This window comes from Acanthochromis polyacanthus, chromosome 1 (assembly GCF_021347895.1).
Source record: "Acanthochromis polyacanthus isolate Apoly-LR-REF ecotype Palm Island chromosome 1, KAUST_Apoly_ChrSc, whole genome shotgun sequence".
Classification (NCBI taxonomy): domain Eukaryota; kingdom Metazoa; phylum Chordata; class Actinopteri; family Pomacentridae; genus Acanthochromis; species Acanthochromis polyacanthus.
The window spans coordinates 60,104,039-60,127,766 of record NC_067113.1 but is presented as its reverse complement, the minus strand read 5'-3'; the positions used below and the strand labels follow the sequence as shown (position 1 = coordinate 60,127,766).

At 39.2% G+C, this 23,728-nt stretch overlaps 1 protein-coding gene across 1 annotated transcript in view; it reads right to left on the bottom strand.

Annotated features, from left to right (window-relative positions):
• Nucleotides 1-2,413: 2,413 nt before the first annotated feature.
• LOC110966399 (crystal protein) overlaps nucleotides 2,414-23,728 on the bottom strand; it is a 34,385-nt gene continuing 13,070 nt past the window's right edge. Inside the window, exon 8 of the mRNA XM_022215743.2 lies at nucleotides 2,414-4,480. Within this exon, the coding sequence (XP_022071435.1) occupies nucleotides 4,028-4,480 (453 nt within the window). The 3' untranslated portion in view covers nucleotides 2,414-4,027. The remainder of the gene's footprint in view (nucleotides 4,481-23,728) is intronic.

Here is a 23,728-nt window from a genome sequence, read left to right as displayed (position 1 = left end):
TGCTTATACAGTTCAGTAGCCCCTCTCTCCCGATAGTGAGACCTTAGGATTCTCCGCAGGGCGGGAAGAGTCAGATCACTTTTGCCTTCCAGGTAACTTCTAAGCTGCAAACCTGGTGTAATGGCACGAATCACTGCGTCAATTATTTCGTCCTCTTGGTAGCCCTTACTGTGCCCACTTTCAATCTGCCTGGCCAAACTTGAAAATGTGAGCTTGTCCTTTTGTCCTGGCTCACCTATTTGGCCTGATATCTTAAAGTCTTTGCGCCACATGGCATTTTCTTGGGGCATTGGCACTCTTCTTTTTATTGGTGTGTTTTGAAGGCTCACTTTCTTACTCATTAGCTGACTCATTGCTTCTTCTTTAGCTTGTAGTGTACTTCGTAGGACATTTACCTCTTTCTGTAGGTCTTCTCTCTCTTTATCTTCACCTGATAGCTCTAACTCTGGCATCTTTAAACTTTCAATCAAGTCTTTGATGCTGAGCAAATCAGAAATCCCCTCATCTTCAAGCTCAGCTAACTCATCTCTTCCCACATAGCTCACGATAAAAGTGATTAGCTGGCCTCGAGTTTTTTCTTCAAGCTTCTCATTTTCAAGTCCAGATATGTTTAATTCGTTGCAAATCTTTAGCAGTTGTTCAATATCCAGTCCATATAAAGCTCCTGTAACTTCGAGCTGCACTTTCTCCAGCTCTGACTCCATTTTCATCAGAGAATTTGACACAAAACAGTTCAACTTGGCTTCTGTTAGCTTTGTGATAAGATGGTGTCCTCTAGTGGTGGCTGTGCTCACTAGTAGATACAACCTGCTGCACGTGCTGACAGAGCTGCGGTGAATGCCTGAGGTGCGTCGTGTCTCCGATGCTAGCTTGGCATGCTAGGGTTCGATAGGGATATTCAGCTTGAGCTCCCACTTACTTCTGGTGGATTTTTCACTCACTGAACATCCCAGCGGTGCCTCCAAATGTTGTACCCTCTGCTCCACGATTTTGGGAGAGGTTGGTGGAACTTTTTCCTAAAACTTAAGAGAGAGACGAGACGTGCGTCCTTTCTCCATTTTGTTTTATTCAAAAGAGCACAGAGCTAAAACAGTGCAGGCAGGAACACAACTCCAGACCAAAGCAATCGATCATGTATCATCAACCTCTAAATCATTTGTAAATATGTAAATAGTTTCTATATCTCTAGTACAGTTTTACCATTTTAAATGTAACAATCATGTAAACGAAATAATTATGGATAATAGATCCTTTTTAACTTGTTTTTAACTGATAATTGACTCATCATAAACTCTGCTTTCAGCTTTTAAACCTGTGTATAATACACTTTTAATACCTTAACCATTTCTAATCTTTTCTAAATCGATTTTTTAACCTGTCACACATACATTTCATCCCCGGAGCCTCGCTGTTGGTGGAGCTAAAAATGATTGTGTGGCTGCTTGGCTCCCAAATGATATCACAACTCCAGCCCCATTTATGAAAGCTTTTATATTCGGTTAGGGAAAAGTCTCCCACACAGGAAATGAGGTGGCTTATTTGTGATAAATAAAAGAACAGAAATTGGGGCAGTTGGCAGAAACAGCACGGAACCCACCATAACTTCATCAACTCAACATGACAGTCTCTGAGGCGAAACTAGAGCATGAAGAGAAACACTCCCAGACCAGACATGAAGAGCAGAGCAGTTGTAGCTGCTCTTCTTCCACACTGAAAGGTCTTGCTATCCTTTAGCCTTGGGCTGCACTAAATGGAAAACACTTCAGCTTGAGTATTCCAGAAGGGCCGGCTGTAACAAACAACAAATATTCATATTCCTCCTCTTACCAAACAGAACTGTTACCACAGTCTCTTTATTCAATGCCATGGAGATAATTCAAAGGCTGAATGTTCTGCATTAATTACCACAGCCGTGCAGATGATAAGATATTGAATTTTTCATTATAAAAGACCAAAAAACATTTGCACTCAAAAAGATTTGCCCTCTCGTTTTTGCAGGTTAATACCTGTTGGGGAAGAAATTTCTAATGTTTCATCATTTAATCTACTTCCTCCTCTCTTCTTGGTATTACTGGAAGCTTATCAGTATGAACAGGTCTTTGAAGAATAGAGTGTTTTGCACAGATTAACCCTGGACCTTCAAATTCAGTTTTAGTAAAACAACACATTAAATCAGATACTTTATATTTATATGATATGAGCTGAGTAGACGGAAGGCTTCAGATTGTAGTCAACTGTTGTGACATAAACTTCTTACGGGCTAATCAGTGCAAGGTATTACTTTCCTAAATGATAATAAATCTCAAGTTAAAGAAGAAAAAATAAGAATAAACTTTACTGGATTCTAAACAAAACATTAAATGTTTTTTTATTCACTTACATAATATACGTATATAATGGTGTTGCTCTGCAGCTCACTATTCGGTAGTTCTGCTCTTGTATTATTGATGATAACACTGGCAGGTTTCCATGGTAAGATTGCGTTTTGATGTTGCACTTTGGTTTCAATTTCCCCAAATGTTGGGGATCACAGACTTTTTGACCAATTCAGAGTAGCGTAGCCAGTTCCAAACACACAACCCGGTCTCACAAGGATTCGTGAAACTGTCACGTAAATTAATCTATGGTTTCGTTTCACGAATCCTTGAGAGACCGGGTTGCAACACACCATAGCAGAGGTTGGGTCAACTCAGTTGTGAGTACTCAAGATCCATCACAGAACCCAAGTCAGACCAGGTCAAATTCTACTCAGTTTCCTTTCACTGGATCTTGCTTCACAGCAGTAGGTCTTGGGTCTGTGTTGTCAGTATGTCCACTACCTCAGTGGACCCAAACAGCATTTTGGACTGGAATTATTATACTCAGGTCTATTTGGGTCTGGATGTGCTCACATTGTGTCTCTTTTTCTGACTTGGTCCCACATTTTAGAATTCCGAATACGTCTACATCACAGCAAACAGGTGTTTGAAATTGAACAATATTAGCATTCATTTCAAGTTGTGTTTCTGGCCATATGGTAAAGAAGTCTAATACTGACCCTCCTTTTGGCTCTGTCTTGGTCTCCACCAAATTGTGAGAGAAATCTCACTCTTTAGCTGCTTAGTGGTACCCTATGCTATCCAGATAATTGCTAAAATCATCTCTTTGTCTTTTCGGGGGCTGATTAGCTGAGTTATTGGAACTTAAGATATTAGACGAAACATTCTCACTGCCAAATAATCACAAAAGAAAACTTGGTCAGGACTCCTACAGTGACAATTTTTAGTGTAGAGTGTATTACAACATCTTGGCTGCAATCTAAATTACAGTACACTATAAATCAATGTTGCTGTAAGTTTTCCAATAAGATAAGAAATTAAAAGACGGGCTTAGTATTTCAATAAAAATTTACAGAGTAAATACATGTTATGGAGGACATAAACTCCCGGTCACCAGAGTAACACCAGAGTAAAATGAAAAACAAAAGGGAAACTTCTTACTTACTCATTGTACAGAGAAAGAACAGATTAACACATGTTCTTACGAAATGAATTTTAACATAGAACTCTGTTGATAGGAGTGCAGGTAGTACAGTAGGACCCTAAAGAGGATTAAGTGGTGTACAGATAATGGATGGATGGATTTTGCTTCATGCGGTCATATTTAAACTCTGGACTTTATTTGGCATTTTGTATATTAACCATCGGTGTAGACTGATCTATAAATTTACAAGGAACTCCATTTTCTTCTGCAGTCTATGTCCTGTTTCTCTCAAACAGCACTAGCTTTGCCTTCAAAAGTAATACATGCAGCTGAAGAGGTCTCATTTGTACAGCATCAGCTTACAACAAAAGTCATCTCAGGACATTTCATATAATTAGATTAAGACCTTACAAAATTATATTATGGAGAGAAGTAAATGGTCGCTGTTTGGTAGCAATTCCTAAAAGGTCAAGTTTATTTCTAATGGATATATAATACAATGATAAACATCACAACTCCAGACTGCAAATTGAACAGAAATATTATCACCAAGCCTGTTCCTTCACTAATAAATGCCCAGTTGATCCCAGAAGTCGCATATATGGTTCCTGGTTTCCACTTGTGCATGAGAGCGCACCGTCAGGTTCATGTTCAGCCAGCCGCTGGTGTCAGAGTAACGAGGCCAAACGGGCAGACGCTGCTGCCGGCAGAAAAACGTCTGTTGTTCCCTGGAGGAAGGGTCACCCATGTGGGCGAAGGCGCCCCAGTAGCACAGCATCCGATTGGACAGCAGCTTCTCTGGCAGCGACAGGGTGAAGTTGGCCACCGAGGCAGAATCAAAGATAAAGGGCAGCTCGGCACCGTGGCAGGCGTGCTGGTAGCAGAAAGTGAGACCTGACCAGACACGGTGGTCCGAGGTCACGTGGTCGAACACGTACATCCACACCTCGCTGCCTGCCGCGGTGCCGGTGCGAGCTGACCTCCGAGACGGACACAGGAAGACAAAATCTGTAACAATCTGTGGAGAAAAACGAGAAGGAGAGAATGCATGTTTTCAAAATTGATTTGAATGATTTTTTAGGTATTCTAGTTGCTTCCCAGTAAACATTTAGGTATTCAAGCATAGTTCTAACACTGGCTAATTCTAAATCCAATCCAACTTTATTTCTAAAGCACTTTCAAATTAGCACTGTTGACCAAAGTGCTGTACACAATGAAAAAATACAAATAGTGCACTGGACAAAATGCCCCTCTCAAAACAGGAAAAAAATAAAGTTATTTCAAAGAACTTTTACTGTGAAATAAGTGACAAAATCTGCCAACAGAACAAGTGAAAAATGGCTTGGTGAGATTTCTTGAAATAAGATATGACATTTAGAAGATTGAGATCTTAAAATTAGCTGGGAAAACTTATTTTAAGCTACATTTTACCGGGATTGTCAAGATTAGGTGTCTTAACCCTCCTGTTGTCACCAAAAAATATTGTTGCCTTGTCTGAAAAAAATCCAAAATTCAGCAAAAAAAATTCCCCAAATTCATTTAAAAAAAATGCAAAATCTTCAGGAAGAAAATTCCTTAAAAGTTTCCTTTAAAAGTTTTATTTATTATTATTATTTTTTTAAATCCCTAAATTTGGCAAGAAATAAAAATCTTTAAAAAATTTCTAAATAAAAAAATTGTCAATATTTTCCCAAAAATGAATAAAAGTCATCCAAAAAATCCTAAAAATATCTAAAGTGATTCCATATATATCACTAAAAGTTGAAATATTTTCTTTAAAAACATTCAGGTAAAAATCAACCAAAATCCAGCAAATTTTGCTGGATTTTGGTTGATTTTTGCCTGAATGTTCTTAAAGAAACATTTTTAAGCACTTCTTTTTATCCATCAAAAAATTTCCCAAAAAAGTTTGAAAATGTGGCAGTTTTCACTGTGAAAACATATCACTTTTTCACATTTTTAAACTTTAAAACAGGTCAATTTGACACACAGGACAACACGAGAGTTAAAACAAGATAATTTCAAGATTCTTTGACTTAACAAGACATTTAAGATGTATTGTCTTAAAACAAGTCCCTCCATCTTGCTGAAATGTTACTTGTTAAGTGAATTTATCTTAAATCAAAGGGCATGAGACATTTTGACTAACAAAATAGCACAAATTGACTTGGTAAGATTTTGAGCTTTTGTGGTGTGCAAGTATAAAACTAAGACATAAAAAAAACAGGTAATACAGTAAAAGAAAGCTCTAAGCTGAGCCATTGGCCAAGTTAAAAAAAAAAAAGTTTTTAAAACAGATTTAAAAGTAGGGAATGAATCAGCCAGTCTGACTTATTGGGAGCTCGTTTCAAAGTTTATGAGCAGCCACAGAAAAAGCACGATCACCTCTCAGTTTTTTCTTGGTCTTAGGCACCACCAGTAGAGCTTGATCTGCCGACCTCAGTGAGCGAGACGGATTGTAGGGAAGAAGCAGATGGCACAGGTACAGAGGGGCCAAACCATGAAGGCATAAATAAAAGAAGTTTAAAATCAATATGGAGGTGCAGTGGAGGGATTGGAGGATGGGAGTTATGTGATTAAATATTCTAAATATTGTCAGTGGTTTGGAAAACAGTCCAAAGAAAAAGAATTAGCTGACATCAGGTCGCAACATACACACTACTGTTCAAAAGTTTGGGGTCATCCAGACAAGTTCATGCTTTCCATGAAAACTCACACCTTTTTCATGTTCTAACATAATTACACAAGGGTTTTCTAATCATCAAATAGCCTTTCAACACCATTAGCTAACACAATGTAGCATTAGAACACAGGAGTGATGGTTGCTGTAAATGTTCCTCTGTACCCCTATGGAGATATTCCATTAAAAATCAGCCGTTTCCATCTAGAATAGTCATTTACCACATTAACGATGTCTACACTGGATATATCATTCAATTATTGTTATCTTCATTGAAAAAAAGTTTCTTTCAAAAATAAGGAAATTTCTAAGTGATCCCAAACTTATGAGCCATTTTGTAGAACTGTGCCATAGACCTGCTGTCAACCCCTTAGTGGACAAAACGTTCCACCACCCAATGTTGGTCAGTTAGTCTGCCACTTTGGTCAAGACTAAAATCTCTCAAGGGTTCCCTTGGAGAGCAATCCAATCATCACATGACTGATCTTTGCAGCCTGTCCTCAAACCAAAAACGACCACATAGGTCGTCTGTACACGCCCGTATTATGACAGAGTGTTACGTTTTGACTATGCGACCTCATACGATTGAGTAAATATCGACACTCCGGTGTCGCTGGTGAAACGTCACCATGAACAAACTTTTATCTAACACTATCCCTATCCCTTTCCCTCACCCTAACCCAAACCATAACCCTAAACCCGTGCTGGGAAAGGGAGGAAAAAGCCGTTTCGCGAGGGAAAAGCCGTTTCTCGAATTAAATCCTGTAATGCATTCCTTTTCCCTGTAGGGGCGCTAACGTAAATACGCTCTCATGGGTCGTATTCCGGTGCATGTTACATATGACCGATGTGGTCGTATGAATTTGAGGACTTGTTGGATCCTTGTGGTTTTCAGTCCAATTTTTCACATTGAATAGACAGCCATGGAGTGCTGATAGACATCTTGTTAGAAGAATAAATCTGTATCACATGGAATCAACATGTGATGATGGGTATTTTCATTTACACTTGCCTGCAACTTCAACTGCAATATCCAATCTCAGTGTGAAAATTTGTTAGGCAGGACTGGCTGGCTTGTCAACAAACACATTCCAGGTCAAAGGAAGCCATTCTGCTGCATGGACTCTGCATCTTTTTTACTGCAGTCACCGCAAATTATTGTCGCTACCGGTAACTACCTTTAGCCTTTTGAGGGAGTTAGCATAAGGGAGGAAAATTAGTTCCAGTCCCAGTGCATGCATTTGCTGATATTAGGAGAAGTTGCATGGATAGAGTTTGCTTGTTAATAGTAAGAGTAAAACAGGTGCATAACTTTTGTGTGATCCCATGACTCTTCCAGTAGCTTCACCAGCCAGTCAAGGTTATGTAGTGTAATATCTCAGCAAAAGTGAAAATGAATCGAAAGTCCATCCAGTTTTGTTATTTCCCAGTCGTTCCTTGTCCTCTAGCAGCAACATGAGGCCTGCATTGGTGCTTTTGACTGAATCATCTGACAGCTACTGGATTGTACTGATATTTGCTACAAACACACACATTTTTCTCTCTGGAGGAATTGTATTGATTTATGTAATCCCCTAGCTTTTTATCTTCATCTTCCATTATCAGGTCACACACTTGATTTTTCCAGTACTTTGGCTGGATAAGTACATTCAACATAAAATGTCTGGAAAGTTTATTACATTGGCAACAGCCTCATGTCTACTTCACATGTGGTGGTAATGACTTAATGTTAGCATTCTAAATCACTATGCTAAGATATTGGCCGTGCTGAACGGCAGCATTGTTACTAATAGGGTGAAGACAGGTGATACATGGGTGTTTTCACCTGTTTCAGACATGTGTGACTTACAGCACATGGACAGTAATCACAACGTCACACAAAATGTTGTTTGCCTCTTACAGTGAAATGTTCATTTTTCATCCATCACACACTTGTTACAGCGCCCTCCATAATTATTGGTACCCCTGGCTAAGATGTGTTGAAAGCCTTAAAATAAATTCAGTTTTTATTGCAGAAGCATACTCTCACACTGAAAATTGTTGAAAAATATATTATAGGAGAAGATTAGGTGCTGTTTTGTTGGCAAAAGGGGGTTGTACAAAGTATTAACATCAGTGCTGCTAATAATTGTGGCACACGTGATTTGATAATTATTTCTTCATGTGTGATTTTTTTCCCCCACTGAATAAATGCGCTTGAATTAAAGGTTGGATTTTCCTCTTTTTTCATTGTGGTCCTATATTATTTAGAAAAAAAAAAGAATTTATTATAAGCTAAAGAACACATCTTAACCAGGGGTGCCAGTAATTATGGAGGACGCTGTACCTCTTCAAGGTTTGGAAGAAAAACACTCATGACCACACTGCTTCTGGTGTTGTGACATTTTTATATTTAGCTCTTAATTGCTCTGCCAAGGAACGGCAGAGTTTTGTGATGATCAGCGTACATTTGTCCATCTGTCTGTCTGTTCGCAACAATATTCAAAAACAGACTAACGAATTTGGATGAAATTTTCAGGGAAGGTCAGAAATGACACAAGGACTAATTGATTAGATTTTGGCAGTGATGTGGCTTATAGTCTGGATCCACAAATTTGTTAAAGATTTCTGTATCATTGCAAGAAAGTGGCATGATGTCACTGTAACTATGACAAGTGAACACTACATCAGCTGCCTGCTGACGATCACATGATTGTGATCCTACTACAAATCGACCGTTGCGGACTCATCAGGACTTCTCCGCCAGAAATGATACAAGGAATAATTTATTAAACTGTGGGGGTGTTTCCAAGTCCCATCAATTCTTGCCGCCTGCTACATATTTAGGTCACAAGATTTGGTATCCGTACATAACGTGCATAACACGCCTGCGCAAGGTCATTTTGTTTGTGAGTACATCTATCATTCTATAGTGCCGTAATTTCTGTCACCAATTTTTTCATTATTTCAGCCATTGGAAATGATACGACTGAGCAGCCTTGACAGAGTGCTGCACTCTCAGAGTGCTTTTCTTGTTCTTTTATTAATTACTTTTTTTCTGATCTTGTCATTTTTACTCCCATTTGGTTTCTGTTGACTTATATTCATAATAATTAAAAAAGCGGTGATTTAAAGGTAGGATAAGGTTTGGGGTTGAGCTTTTTAGCTGTAGCTACAGTGCCTTGTGAAAGTATTCGGCCCCCTTGAACTTTTCAACCTTTCACCACATTTCAGGCTTCAAACATAAAGATATAAAATTTTAATTTTTTTGTCAAGAATCAACAACAAGTGGGACACAATCGTGAAGTGGAACGAAATTTATTGGGTATTTTAAACTTTTTTAACAAATAAAAACCTGAAAAGTGGGGCGTGCAATATTATTCGGCCCCCTTGCATTAATACTTTGTAGCGCCACCTTTTGCTGCAATTACAGCTGCAAGTCGCTTGGGGTATGTCTCTATCAGTTTTGCACATCGAGAGACTGAAATTCTTGCCCATTCTTCCTTGCAAAACAGCTCCAGCTCAGTGAGGTTGGATGGAGAGCGTTTGTGAACAGTTGTCTTCAGCTCTGCCCACAGATTCTCGATTGGATTCAGGTCTGGACTTTGACTTGGCCATTCTAACACCAGGATACGTTTATTTGTGAACCATTCCATTGTACATTTGGCTTTATGTTTTGGATCATTGTCCTGTTGGAAGATAAGTCTCCATCCTAGTCTCAGGTCTTTTGCAAACTCCAACAGGTTTTCTTTCAGAATGCTCCTGTATTTGGCTCCATTCATCTTCCCATCAATTTTAACCATCTTCCCTGTCCCTGCTGAAGAAAAGCAGGCCCAAACCATGAGGCTGCCACCACCATGTTTGACAGTGGGGATGGTGTGTTCAGGGTGATGAGCTGTGTTGCTTTTACACCAAACATATCATTTTGCATTGTGGCCAAAAAGTTCCATTTTGGTTTCATCTGACCAGAGCACCTTCTTCCACATGTTTGGTGTGTCTCCCAGGTGGCTTGTGGCAAACTTCAAACGAGACTTTTTATGGATATCTTTGAGAAATGGCTTTCTTCTTGCCACTCTTCCATAAAGGCCAGATTTGTGCAGTGTACGACTGATTGTTGTCCTATGGACAGACTCTCCCACCTCAGCTGTAGATCTCTGCAGTTCATCCAGAGTGATCATGGGCCTCTTGGCTGCATCTCTGATCAGTCTTCTCCTTGTTCAAGGTGAAAGTTTAGAGGGACGGCCGGGTCTTGGTAGATTTGCAGTGGTCTGATGCTCCTTCCATTTCAATATGATTGCTTGCACAGTGCTTCTTGAGATGTTTAAAGCTTGGGAAATCTTTTTGTATCCAAATCCGGCTTTAAACTTCTCCACAACAGTATCTCGGACCTGCCTGGTCTGTTCCTTGGTCTTCATGATGCTCTCTGCACTTTAAACAGAACCCTGAGACTATCACAGAGCAGATGCATTTATACGGAGACTTGATTACACACAGGTGGATTCTATTTATCATCATCAGTCATTTAGGACAACATTGGATCATTCAGAGATCCTCACTGAACTTCTGGAGTGAATTTGCTGCACTGAAAGTAAAGGGGCCGAATAATATTGCACACCCCACTTTTCAGTTTTTTATTTGTTAAAAAAGTATAAAATATCCAATAAATTTCGTTCCACTTCATGATTGTGTCCCAATTGTTGTCGATTCTTGACAAAAAAATTAAAATTTCCTATCTTTATGTTTGAAGCCTGAAATGTGGCGAAAGGTTGAAAAGTTCAAGGGGGCCGAATACTTTCACAAGGCACTGTATATGGTGCATGTGCTGGTTACCAAGGGTACCTGGTCAACTCACTCCCCATATAACCCAAAATAAATAAATAAATAAATAAATAAATAAATATATATATATATATATATATATATATATATATATATACACACGTGGACAAAATTGTTGGTACCCCTCAGTTAAAGAAGGAAAAACCCACAATTCTCACTGAAATCACTTGAAACTCACAAAAGTAACAATAAATAAAAATTTATTGAAAATTAAATAATCAAAATCAGCCATCACTTTTGAATTGTTGATTAACATAATTATTTAAAAAAAACAAACTAATGAAACAGGCCTGGACAAAAATGATGGTACCCATAACTTAATATTTTGTTGCACAACCTTTTGAGGCAATCACTGCAATTAAATGATTTCTGTATTTGTCAATGAGCATTCTGCAGCTGTCAACAGGTATTTTGGCCCACTCCTCATGAGCAAACAGCTCCAGTTGTCTCAGGTTTGATGGGTGTCTTCTCCAAATGGCATGTTTCAGCTCCTTCCACATATGTTCAATGGGATTCAGATCTGGGCTCATAGAAGGCCACTTTAGAATAGTCCAACGCTTTTCTCTCAGCCATTCTTGGGTGTTTTTGGCTGTGTGTTTTGGATGGTTGTCCTGTTGGAAGACCCATGACCTGCGACTGAGACCAAGCTTTCTGACACTAGGCAGCACATTTCTCTCCAGAATGCCTTGATAGTCTTCAGATTTCATCGTACCTTGCACACTTTCAAGACACCCTGTGCCAGATGCAGCAAAGCAGCCCCAAAACATTACTGAGCCTCCTCCATGTTTCACCGTAGGGACAGTGTTCTTTTCTTCGTATGCTTGGTTTTTGAGTCTATGAACATAGAGTTGATGTGCCTTACCAAAAAGCTCTAGTTTGGTCTCATCTGTCCAAAGGACATTCTCCCAGAAGCTTTGTGGCTTGTCAACATGCATTTTTGCAAATTCCAGTCTCGCTTTTTTATGAGTTTTTTTCAGCAGTGGTGTCCTCCTTGGTCGTCTCCCATGAAGTCCACTTTGGCTCAAACAACGACGAATGGTGCGATCTGACACTGATGTACCTTGGCCTTGGAGTTCACCTTTAATTTCTTTGGAGGTTGCTCTGGGTTCTTTGGATACAATTCGAACGATCCGTCTCTTCAATTTGTCATCAATTTTCCTCTTGCGGCCACGTCCAGGGAGGTTGGCTACTGTCCCGTGGGTCTTGAACTTCTGAATAATATGAGCCACTGTTGTCACAGGAACTTCAAGCTGTTTAGAGATGCTCTTATAGCCTTTACCTTTAAGATGTTTGTCTATAATTTTTTTTCGGATGTCCTGGGACAATTCTCTCCTTCGCTTTCTGTTGTCCATGTTCAGTGTGGTACACACCTTTTCACCAAACAGCAGGGTGACTACTTGTCTCCCTTTAAATAGGCAGACTGACTGATTATGAGTTTGGAAACACCTGTGATGTCAATTAAATGACACACCTGAGTTAATCATGTCACTCTGGTCAAATAGTTTTCAATCTTTTATAGAGGTACCATCATTTTTGTCCAGGCCTGTTTCATTAGTTTGTTTTTTTAAATAATTATGTTAATCAACAATTCAAAAGTAATGGCTGTTTTTGATTATTTAATTTTCAATAAATTTTTATTTATTGTTACTTTTGTGAGTTTCAAGTGATTTCAGTGAGAATTGTGGGTTTTTCCTTCTTTAACTGAGGGGTACCAACAATTTTGTCCGCGTGTGTATATATATATATATAATTATGATTATAATTAATTGGCATAAGATATAAGAACAGTTTTGAAGTTTCAAATTTTTTATTTAAATATTCAGATTTCCCAGGACATTTGCATGTTAACAGTATATTATCACTGACTGTCAGTATTTTAATGTTTCATTGAATGTCAGTGAATGTTGCATGTCAGTCTCAACATGATAGCAGTGTCATCAGAGTATTTCTGAATGTGGCAGGACTCAGTGCTGTATTTGAAGTCAGATGTATACAGAGTCAACAGGAATGGAGCCAGGACTGTTCCTTGTGGAGGTTGCCTGTTTGAGTGGTCTATTGTTTGACAAGCCAAGATAGCCCTGCAGCCACATTTGCAAATATTCAGATGCTAATTGTAGCTATCCAGAGTCGTCAGTTTGGTATCGGGGTCTTCTGACCACTTTCTGGGTTTTCTTTATAGCCAAAAAAACCTGGGTTTGCTCGTGTTAACTGAGGTGTTAACTGCCAACAGTGACATGTGAGTTCTTGACACCTTTGAACAAATTAACTGAGTTGTTCACTGGCAAGAGTGACATTTATTGAGGATGTAAGTGACCTAAAGAGCCTTCTATTGTTCAAGAGTTAAGCCTTAAGGGGCCCAGTAGTTTACCTCAAGTATTTGCCTATTTTTCTTTTTACATATCAATGGCAACACAGAGGTATTTCAGCTTTCAGTGTAAAAGGATATTATCCATGGATGTCAGCTAGTTATAGGTAAGTAACCTAAGCATATGGGGAGTGAGTTTTCTGGGGAGTGAGTTGACCAGTATTCTTACCAAGTCTGAGTTGATAAACTAAGACCATTGCTATTGTTGTATCTATTGAAACCTAAAAAAACCTGAAAACAGGGAAAGAACGCAAGCAGTCTTCTTTCAAGTTGACGGTATGTTTTGCGTTGTTGAAGATTTGTGCATTACAGTGAGTCTTCTTCTGCAGCTTTCTGCTGAGTATTTGGAGAAAAGAAAATGAATAAAGCTAATTAGCATGACATCTACAAAGAGATGGGCTGGGGGCAGAGCTGCAAAAACGAGCGTTCCCTCTCGGCTAAAGGGAAGCAAAAGAATATGAAGGTAGACCGTCTTCTCCTGCCTGTTACCTGGAAACCAGTGTGTCTTTTTCAGCAGCACACAACCTGCGCCCACACAGCCGCACATCTGACACCTGAAAACTAACAGGCTGGCTGTAGGAAGCGAACGGACGCACATAAACACTCTCCTTCTCTTCTTCTTATCTTCACTCATGCATACGTCTGCTTCTACAAGGCACAAATATATTAATCCCTAACATGTACATACTGCACCTGAGTGCTAATAGTTATGTCTCACAGTTATGTAGGTAAAAGCACAAGTACAAATTTATTTAGGTCATGTCACAAGTATACAAGTAAAGCCCTGGAAATAAACTTTCCCTCTGTTGTCTTTCTTCCATTCACTCTGAGTGTGTCACAACTAAACTGTTTTTATTTTTGGACATACTTATTTCTCTGTATGTCAAAAAAATATGCCAATCATCCGTCATTACAAATATTTATATTCACATTTTCCATCCAGTCATGACCAAAGCCCTGCTCGCATGTGCTAACATACATGTCTATTAGAGCCTTATTAGAGAAGACAAACTAAATTAAACTTTCAAATGTCATAAAATGTCACTAGCAGTATGAGTAACTATGTGATAAATGATTTTAGATTTTAGTTTTGGGTCTACTAGAATACTTTTAAAAGCTTTAATGTTTGAAAAATGCATGCCAGGCAGCATTAGATACCTACCATAAACCCAGATCTTTGAGTCTGGGGATGTGCTCTAGCAAGGAAATAATGACAGATGCAGCTGCTTATTCGCTGCTTGAGGTTGTGGCCAAAGTAGCTGTGAAAGTCTTATGGAAATGTGTTACCTAGTGATGTAAAAAGGTAACAGAAGACAAGCCTGGATTCAAACAAGGCATTTCAGGTATGGAGCAGTGTTTTCAGTGGGAGAGAATAACTCCCTTCAGGCTTTCTTTGGGCAAGGAAGCAGCTATATAACACACTGCAGGAAAGAGGAAATCCTAAAAAGCATAATCTTTAAACCTTATTTACAGTATCAGAGCCTCTCACTAGTAATGCTTCCACTTGAATGGTAACAGCTTCACTTACTGATGTATGTTTGAACAGTAAAGCATCAGTTACAAACATATGTAATGTAACTACCTTGCAGCAGGGCTGTTTCCTTGAGATCTGAGATGAAGATCACAGATCTGAGAGCAGAAGATTTGCGAATGCACAGAAGCAGTGTGAGAGCGAGGAGATGCTCTCACACTGAAGCACATGACATTTGTGTAGCAGCAGTGTATCTGAGTGCTGACCAACAGCTCTGAGCAGAAGCAGATTTGAACCTGTGCAGAGGCTACTTGAGAGAGAGAGGGCAGGGTTTCGACAGAACGGATTACAAGCCTCGAATGTAAACTTAAATGTAAATGAGGTGCATTTGAAAAGTGATGCATTTACTTAATGTAGCATGTACTTAAGAAAACACATTCAACAGTCGGTGACGAAGACGCCTCTAAAGTGAAACGTACAAAGTGATTTGTGATCACATCGATATCTGTCTGAGCTCCAACCTTCACCACGTCCAACTAGAAAGAATTTCAATTGTAGAAACAGTAACAAGAGCCCTGGCTGGCCTCCCCTCATGCAGACAGCTGATTAGTTCCTCGGGAACACTCTAACAAGCTGGAGGTACCATCTCAAAACAAGCACTGAAACCTTACCACTGTAGTATCCTTTAGCGCCTCAGGTTGCATCTTTTCTAGGGTAAGATCACTCTGTGTATAAATCATGTCGCCCATGTTTACATTCAGTCAGAACAGCTTTTTGTAGGAACTACAGAACACCGGTCCGCTTGTGTTTATGCTGCGTTAGCATTGCGTCTTAATGAAAACACACATTACCTTCACCTGTTGTAGGGCTGAAACACACTGTAGGTGCTATTTGGAATTGATTTCCTGATGAAGTGTTTCTACAGAAAACAACATAAATAACTGAACTGAACTCTGCTACCACACTAGCAAGCAAGGTGGAGCCACATGTTCCACCAGCAGTGTGATTTGTGTCCCATCTCTCCAGCAGCTCTGTAGCTGCAATAAGCCTGATGGAGGCTTCCTCTTCACTGGAACGGTTCATACTGCTGGCAGCTTTTCACATTTAGCTGATGAGCTTGTCAGTGATTGAGCTGGAATTCTCCTGCTAACAAAACAAAGTTTAGAGCACCATTTTCATGTCATTAGCTTTTATGACAGCAGAAGTGTTTTTGATTCTGTCACAGCGAGAGAAACTCATCAGAGAGGCGAGTTCATACAGATGATGAGTTGTGTTTTCAATGGGAAAGAAGATGATCATGTTAGTTATGTTTTTCAGAGATACTGAGCTTGTGTGATGCGGAGAAAATGCACATAAATATATAAGTGCTGCAAAAGGAGTGCAGCTGAGCTTTCTCCGTCAGCCTCCTCTGTGACCGACTGGTTGACATTTCTGCTGACCCCCTCGGTCCTCTGGAGGCCTTTATAAAGACATGCAGGAGGTGTGTGTGGTGAATGTGGAGGGGTAAGCTACAGGAATGACTCCACCATCTCCCTACTGCACACTGAACTGTGACTGAATACTAAATATGTCCAGCAGTGTCACCTCCTGACCCCCTGTAGCTCCCTGAGGCCTCCACATTGCGCTCTATGCTGAAAACTCTGACAGAAAACTGCTGGAGGCTTTCTTCCTCCACTGTGTCATCATCCATCAGCCTATCCCTCTATTCTGACAGCGATAAAAATTCCAAAGTAGGGCATAAACACATTGCAATAAGTGAATGGAAACATCAAAAGAAGGGTGAAACTATGGAGCCGAGGCGTCGTTTGTGTGCAATAATTAATGTGCCATAGCTGTAATGAATACTACAGCCATGGCCATAAGTTTGGACACAAGTACCATGACGCTTGTGAATCTTAGAAAATACCACAAAATTGTCACTTACAATATACTTATGTTCTGTAATAGACATCAAAACAGACATAAGTCATGCTGTGTCCAAACGTATGGCCATGGCTGTATATTGTAAGTGACAATTTTGTGGTATTTTCTAAGATTCACAAGCGTCATGGTACTTGTGTCCAAACTTATGGCCATGGCTGCACATCAAGCATGTTTAAGAAAAGTCTCAGTAATGTTTTCTTTTTTAGTTACATGTTTTTAGCAAAGCTATTTCCACTGCAACATCTGGGTTCACCATGACCCGACAACATGGAACAGTCTCATACTCAATGATGAAAAAAGGTAGAGATTACTGCTGCTACTCACATCATAAAGTAAATGTAATAATGCAAACAAAGTAACTGTGGGAAATGCAATTAAAACATGATACAGCCTTTTATCTTGTCAAGTTAGAACTTGTGCGCGTAAGATGGATATTATCACCATGGAAAAAAAACATATTTTCACAGTGAAAATTTCTACATTTTCAAAAAAAAATTGGGAAATTTTTGAACATTTTTTAGTGGAAAAAACAAATAAAAAATGCTTAAGAATATTCAGAAAAAAAATCAACCAAAATCCAGTGAATTTCACTGTCAAATTTGGGGATTTTTTATCAACAAAAAAAACTTGAGAGAAACTTTTCAGGAATTTTCTTCCTGAAGATTTTGCAAATTTTTTATAAATTTGGGGAACTTCTTCTGAATTTTTGGACTTTTTTCAAAGCAACAACATTTTTTGGTAAGGACAACACGAGGGTTAAAAACAAATACCTGTAGTAAGGTGACGTTTTTATGTTTGAACAGTGAAAACTACTTCCAGTGATATACTGTATTTCACTTCCCTCCAAATGGCCCAGGCTCAGTAGATAGAAAATAACATTACAACTAGGGCTGGACCTGAAAGGTTACTTTGACAATGTACACCTTTCAAACTGATGTTTGGTTTAAAATGCAATGATGCTTTAAAATGTTCATTTGAAGAAGAATGAAACAAGTCATTTGACCACAGTTTAATTACGGGTCACACCTGTGGGATTGCGGCTCAGATGTAATATGGCTGCAACACTGCCAGAGAGGAAATGATATGGCCTAAAAACACAACTTTTCTGCATGGTCAGAGAGGCACATACGATTTGTTTCTAAAACTAGCCCTAACCCTACCCTTTGTTGGCATCATTTGTTAAAGTGTTTATTAAGCAGTTTAATATGTTGTTGTCACAAGCTAGTATACTGGACCTGTCTAACAACAGAAAACTAGCTGGAAAGACTTACTTTTAGAATCCGTCCAATTAGAAACACTTTTTGTGAAACTTTGTGTTTGTATTGGATTTTTTTGTCTTTATTTTCATAGTTCCACAGTGTCAGCTCACTGAAGAGACAATAAATGTTAGAAGGCATTTTTATGATGCCTTCATTATATCAGACCAGAGTAGTTACACTTAGAAATGTCCTCGTTTTTGAAAGAAAGCTTTTTTTTTTCAATGAAGATAACATTAAATGAATCATAAATCCAGTGTAGACATTGTTAATGTGCTAAATGACTATTCTAACTGGAAATGGCAGATTTTTAATGGAATACCTCCATAGGGGTACAGAGGAACATTTCCAGCAACCATCACTCCTGTGTTCTAATGCTACATTGTGTTAGCTAATGGTGTTGAAAGGCTCATTGATGATTAGAAAACCCTTGTGCAATTATGTTAGCACATGAATAAAAGTGTGAGCTTTGATGGAAAACATGAAATTGTCTGGGTGACCCCAAACGTTTGAACGGTAATGTTCTTTGGTAGGTGAATTTGAAATGTCTCAAACATGGTAATTTGTGTATATACCGGGCTTTGCAAAACTTCTGTTACACTGGGTTTCGTGATCTTTAGAGACGTTTACATGTCGGAGTGAAAAATTCCATTAAATAAACTGAAAGTTCTACCTTATAGGCAGGTGTCCTGAATACAAATTTTTTTCTCCGGTGAAGTTGTATTAAGATGGAAGTCAAAAGTGTTGAGATATTTGCTCTCCTTTGTGCTGAACATCAGCCGGATGACCGTCCACAGAGTTGCGGAGAGGCTAAAGAATGGTGAAGATCTTTCAGGTCTTCACCATTCTTGAAAGATCACTGAAAGATCTTCCCCATTCTTCAGCCTCTCCGCGACTCTGTGAACGGTCATCCGGCTGATGTTCAGCTGCTTGGCTCTGTCAGACTTGTTGTGACCAGCATGAAGGAGAGCAGATATCTCAACTCTTTTGACTTCCATCTTGATACAACTTCACCGGAGAAAAAAAATTGTATTAAGGACACCTGCCTATAAGGTAGAACTTTCAGTTTATTTTATGGAATTTTTCACTACGACATGTAAACGTCTCTAAAGATCATAAAACCGTGTAACAGAACTTTTGCAAAGCCCGGTATATATATATATATATATATATATATATATATATATATATATATATATATATGGTGCAGCAGACTTTTTGGTCTTCGGGAGCTTCCGTAGCAGCCTACACAGGTTGTGGAGCATCGCCCGCTTTCTCTGATAATGTCTTGCAATGTATCTTCTCCATGCCAAAAACGACTGTGTAATGTTCTCGTACCGAATGCGAGCTTCATGCTGGAACAACAGCAGTATTTGTGCTTGCTGCATAAAGCAATGATACGAATATATGGCAACAAGAACGAACAGGAGAGCATAGTTCATTGTTTACGAATAAACCTCGATCCATGGAATAAACACAGCCTGTTGTTTTCTTCCGGGATTTTTCCCTCTTCACATGCTGCGCCAATCAGCGTTCACCTACGTTATCTAAAACACCTTATTTTGTGAACAGCGCCGCCAAACGACTGGGGAGAGATATAACATTCATCGTAGTTGGTTCAACTGCGAAAACACTGGTGTGAATGCGAACGGAACCAGTTGAAAATAGCAACATTGTAACAACTTTTGGGTCCAAACTAACCACTCTAACGGACGGAAAGCACCCTAAGAGGCTTCTTCAGTTCTAACTGACTGTCAGGTATTTATTCTCACTCCCAAATCACATTCCTCATGGCCCATTAACTACCCAAGACTCATGACTCGAGGTGTGAATGCTTGTGAAACTGCCGAGAGAGGGATCTCAGTGCTGTTGTTATAAGTACCTGATAAATGATGTAGCAGACCTCCTCCTCTGTTTAGAGACGGCTGTTCTATTCTTCAGTCATTCTTCTCCAGGCAGCATCACAACCATTCACACTTCCCAGGACCAAAAGAAACCCAGCTGCCTCCTGCTGAAGCACTTAGGATTACCATGGCCTGTATAAGTGAGAATCTACACATGTACCAGACATGATTTATACAACATTTGACTGCGATTATCGCCCGCCAACACAGCTGCTAGTTTTGCTTTTGTTTTGCAGAATTGCTCATTTCAGACTCCTAAGAAAGATCAAAAGCAATTATTTCTATTTAAAAACAGTACAGTGGTACACACTTTGTGTGAAAATACATATTTTTGACAGTGTGTTGTCACACATCCAGTCAATTCTCATTTTACAGAGAAGAGCCATAAGAATAATTAGTCAAAAAAAAAAACAGAGATCCAGCAAACTCATTATTCCTTCAGTTAAAATTGCTGAAATTTTGCAACATAGTAGATTATAGTATTCTGAAAATTATGTTTAAAGTTCATAAAGAAACTTTACCAGTCAATGTCCAGAACAGATTTGCAGATAGAGAAAGTAAAAGAAACACAGATCTTCTTAAAAACAAGATTGAGGACCAAATTAATGGAACGTTGCATTTCTATGAAAGAGGTCAATTTATGGAACAATCGAGACAAGGAATCTAAATCACACGTAAGATTTAAAAATGTAATTAAAACCAGCATATTATTTAACTACAAAGAAATGAATTCAGTCTATAGTGTTTGTTATTAGAGAAAACTGCAGGCCTCTCAGACATTCTACTCATTTTGTTTGTCTGTTTAAATGCTGATTGTAAACTGATTGTTTGTCATAAAGGGCCAGATTACATCAGTTACTTCTTTCTGCTCCCTGTCATTCACAAGTTGGAAGCTTTTGTTTTTATATTGTATTGAATTGCTTTTTTTTTCTTTTGTCAATGAATGAAATTAAATCTAAGTAAATTCTATTAATATGTGCTGCATTCACCAGAGTGGTAGTCTCCTCGACAGCAATTTCTGAAAAGTTTTCAAACTAGTTGATGGTCCTTCTCCCTTGTTACTCTGCTAAAATGGTGACCATTGAGGGTGAGCAGCATCCGGGGTTTCACACTCGACTTTCTGACACACTGCATGTTGCTAGAACAGTCAGCATAAGAACACTTGTGTTTTCAAAATAGCAAGTGTAGGTACAGAGGAATATCATTTGAGATGATTTTCTTCATGCTAATCCGACTAAATTGTCACACATAACATACAGCGCCCTCCATAATTGATGTGTTCTTTAGCTTCTAATAAATTCTGTTTTCTAAATAATATAAGACCACAGTGAAAAAAAAGAGGACAATCCAACCTTTAATCCAAGTGCATTTATTCAGTGGGGGGAAAAAAAAAAAAAAAAAAAGCAAACATTAAGAAATAATTCTTTTACATCAAATCATGTGTGCCACAATAATTAGCACCACTGATGTTAACACTTTGTACAACCTTCTTTTGCCAACAAAACAGCACCTAATCTTCTCCGGTAATACGTTTTCCAACAATTTTCAGTGTGAGAGTATGCTTCTGAAATAAAAACTGAATTTATTTTCAGGCTTTTAACACATCTTAACCAGGGGTGATAATAATTATGGAGGACGCTGTATTTCCTTACATGATATTTACTGTGAATGTGACTAAAATGCATGTACAGCCCATGTCTTCATGTCTCTGTGTAGCCTAATGCAATGTGAGGTCTTCATTAGTCTAATCACGAGCTAATTGGATTTACTGCAGTTTGTTTATCAATGCAGTGCTGTTGTCTTAAAGCTCCTTTTGAAGAATAGGGAGGAACTGCAAAGCCAGGTGACAGCTCTGTGTGTGCCTGGCCAACATCTTTCACATTATACAGTGGGTACGGAAAGTATTCAGACCCCTTGAAATTTTTCACTTTCTGTGGCATTGCAGCCATTTGCCAAAATCAAAAAAGTTCATTTTATTTCTCATTAATGTACACTCAGCACCCCATCTTGACGGAAAAAAACAAAACAGAAATGTAGAAATTTTTGCAAATGTATTAAAAAAGAAAAACTGAAATATCACATGGTCATAAGTATTCAGACCCTGTGCTCAGTATTGAGTAGAAGCACCCTTTTCAGTTAGTACAGCCATGAGTCTTCTTGGGAATGACGCAACAAGTTTTTCATACCTGGATTTGGGGATCCTCTGCCATTCTTCCTTGCAGATCCTCTCCAGTTCTGTCAGGTTGGATGGTGAACGTTGGTGGACAGCCATTTTGAGGTCTCTCCAGAGATGCTCAATTGGGTTTAGGTCAGGGCTCTGGCTGGGCCAGTCAAGAACGGTCACAGAGTTGTTCTGAAGCCACTCCTTTGTTATTTTAGCTGTGTGCTTAGAGTCATTGTCCTGTTGAAAGGTGAACCTTCGGCTCAGTCTGAGGTCCTGAGCACTCTGGAAGAGGTTTTCCTCCAGGATATCGCTGTATTTGGCCGCATTCATCCTTCCTTCAATTGCAACCAGTCGTCCTGTCCCTGCAGCTGAAAAACACCCCCACAACATGATGCTCCCACCACCATGTTTCACTGTAGGGATTGTATTGGGCAGGTGATGAGCAGTGCCTGGTTTTCTCCACACATACCGCTTAGCATTAATTCCAAAAAGTTCAATCTTGGTCTCATCAGACCAGAGAATCTTATTTCTCATAGTCTGGGAGTCCTTCATGTGTTTTTTGGCAAACTCTATGGGGGCTTTCATGTGTCTTGCACTGAGGAGAGGCTTACGTCGGGCCACTCTGCCATAAAGCCCCGACTGGTGGAGGGCTGCAGTGATAGTTGACTTTGTGGAACTTTCTCCTATCTCCCAACTGCATCTCTGGAGCTCAGCCACAGTGATCTTTGGGTTCTTCTTTACCTCTCTCACCAAGGCTCTTCTCCCACCATTGCTCAGTTTGGCTGGACGGCCAGGTCTAGGAAGAGTTGTGGTCGTCCCAAACTTCTTCCATTTGAGGATTATGGAGGCCACTGTGCTCTTAGAAACATTGAGTGCTGCAGAAATTCTTTTGTAACCTTGGCCAGATCTGTGCCTTGCCACAATTCTGTCTCTGAGCTCCTTGGGCAGTTCCTTCAACCTCATGATTCTCATTTGCTCTGACATGCACTGTGAGCTGTAAGGTCTTATATAGACAGGTGTGTGCCTTTCCTAATCAAGTCCAATCAGTTTAATTAAACACAGCTGGACTCCAATAAAGAAGCAGAACCATCTCGAGGAGGATCAGAAGAAATGGACAGCATGTGAGTTAAATATGAATGTCGCTGCAAAGGGTCTGAATACTTCTGACCATGTGATATTTCAGTTTTTCTTTTTAATAAATTTGCAAAAATTTCTACATTTCTGTTTTTTTCTGTCAAGATGGGGTGCTGAGTGTACATTAATGAGAAATAAATTGAACTTTTTTGATTTTGGCAAATGGTTGCAATGACACAGAAAGTGAAAAATTTCAAGGCGTCTGAATACTTTCCGTACCCACTGTACATAGTCACTAGACCCACTGTTCAAACAGTAAAATTGTTAATGGTATTATTTTTGTTTAATATTACATGTGCATGCCAAAAGCACAAATAGCCACAACTAATGCAGTCTGAAATAACTGGCCTACTCTAAATTCTACCTTCATGGAAGTTAGAATATTCATTTTTTGAAATTGTTATTGACTTTCTAGCCACTTTGGAGGCTGTTATTTGAGGTGTTTTCCATATTCACTTTACCCTCATTAATACAAATGCAGTTTCAGTTCACCCAGTCGGGGTTTCTTCCTCTGGCAGCCCCTATGTCTGCACTTCATCTGTGATTCTTCA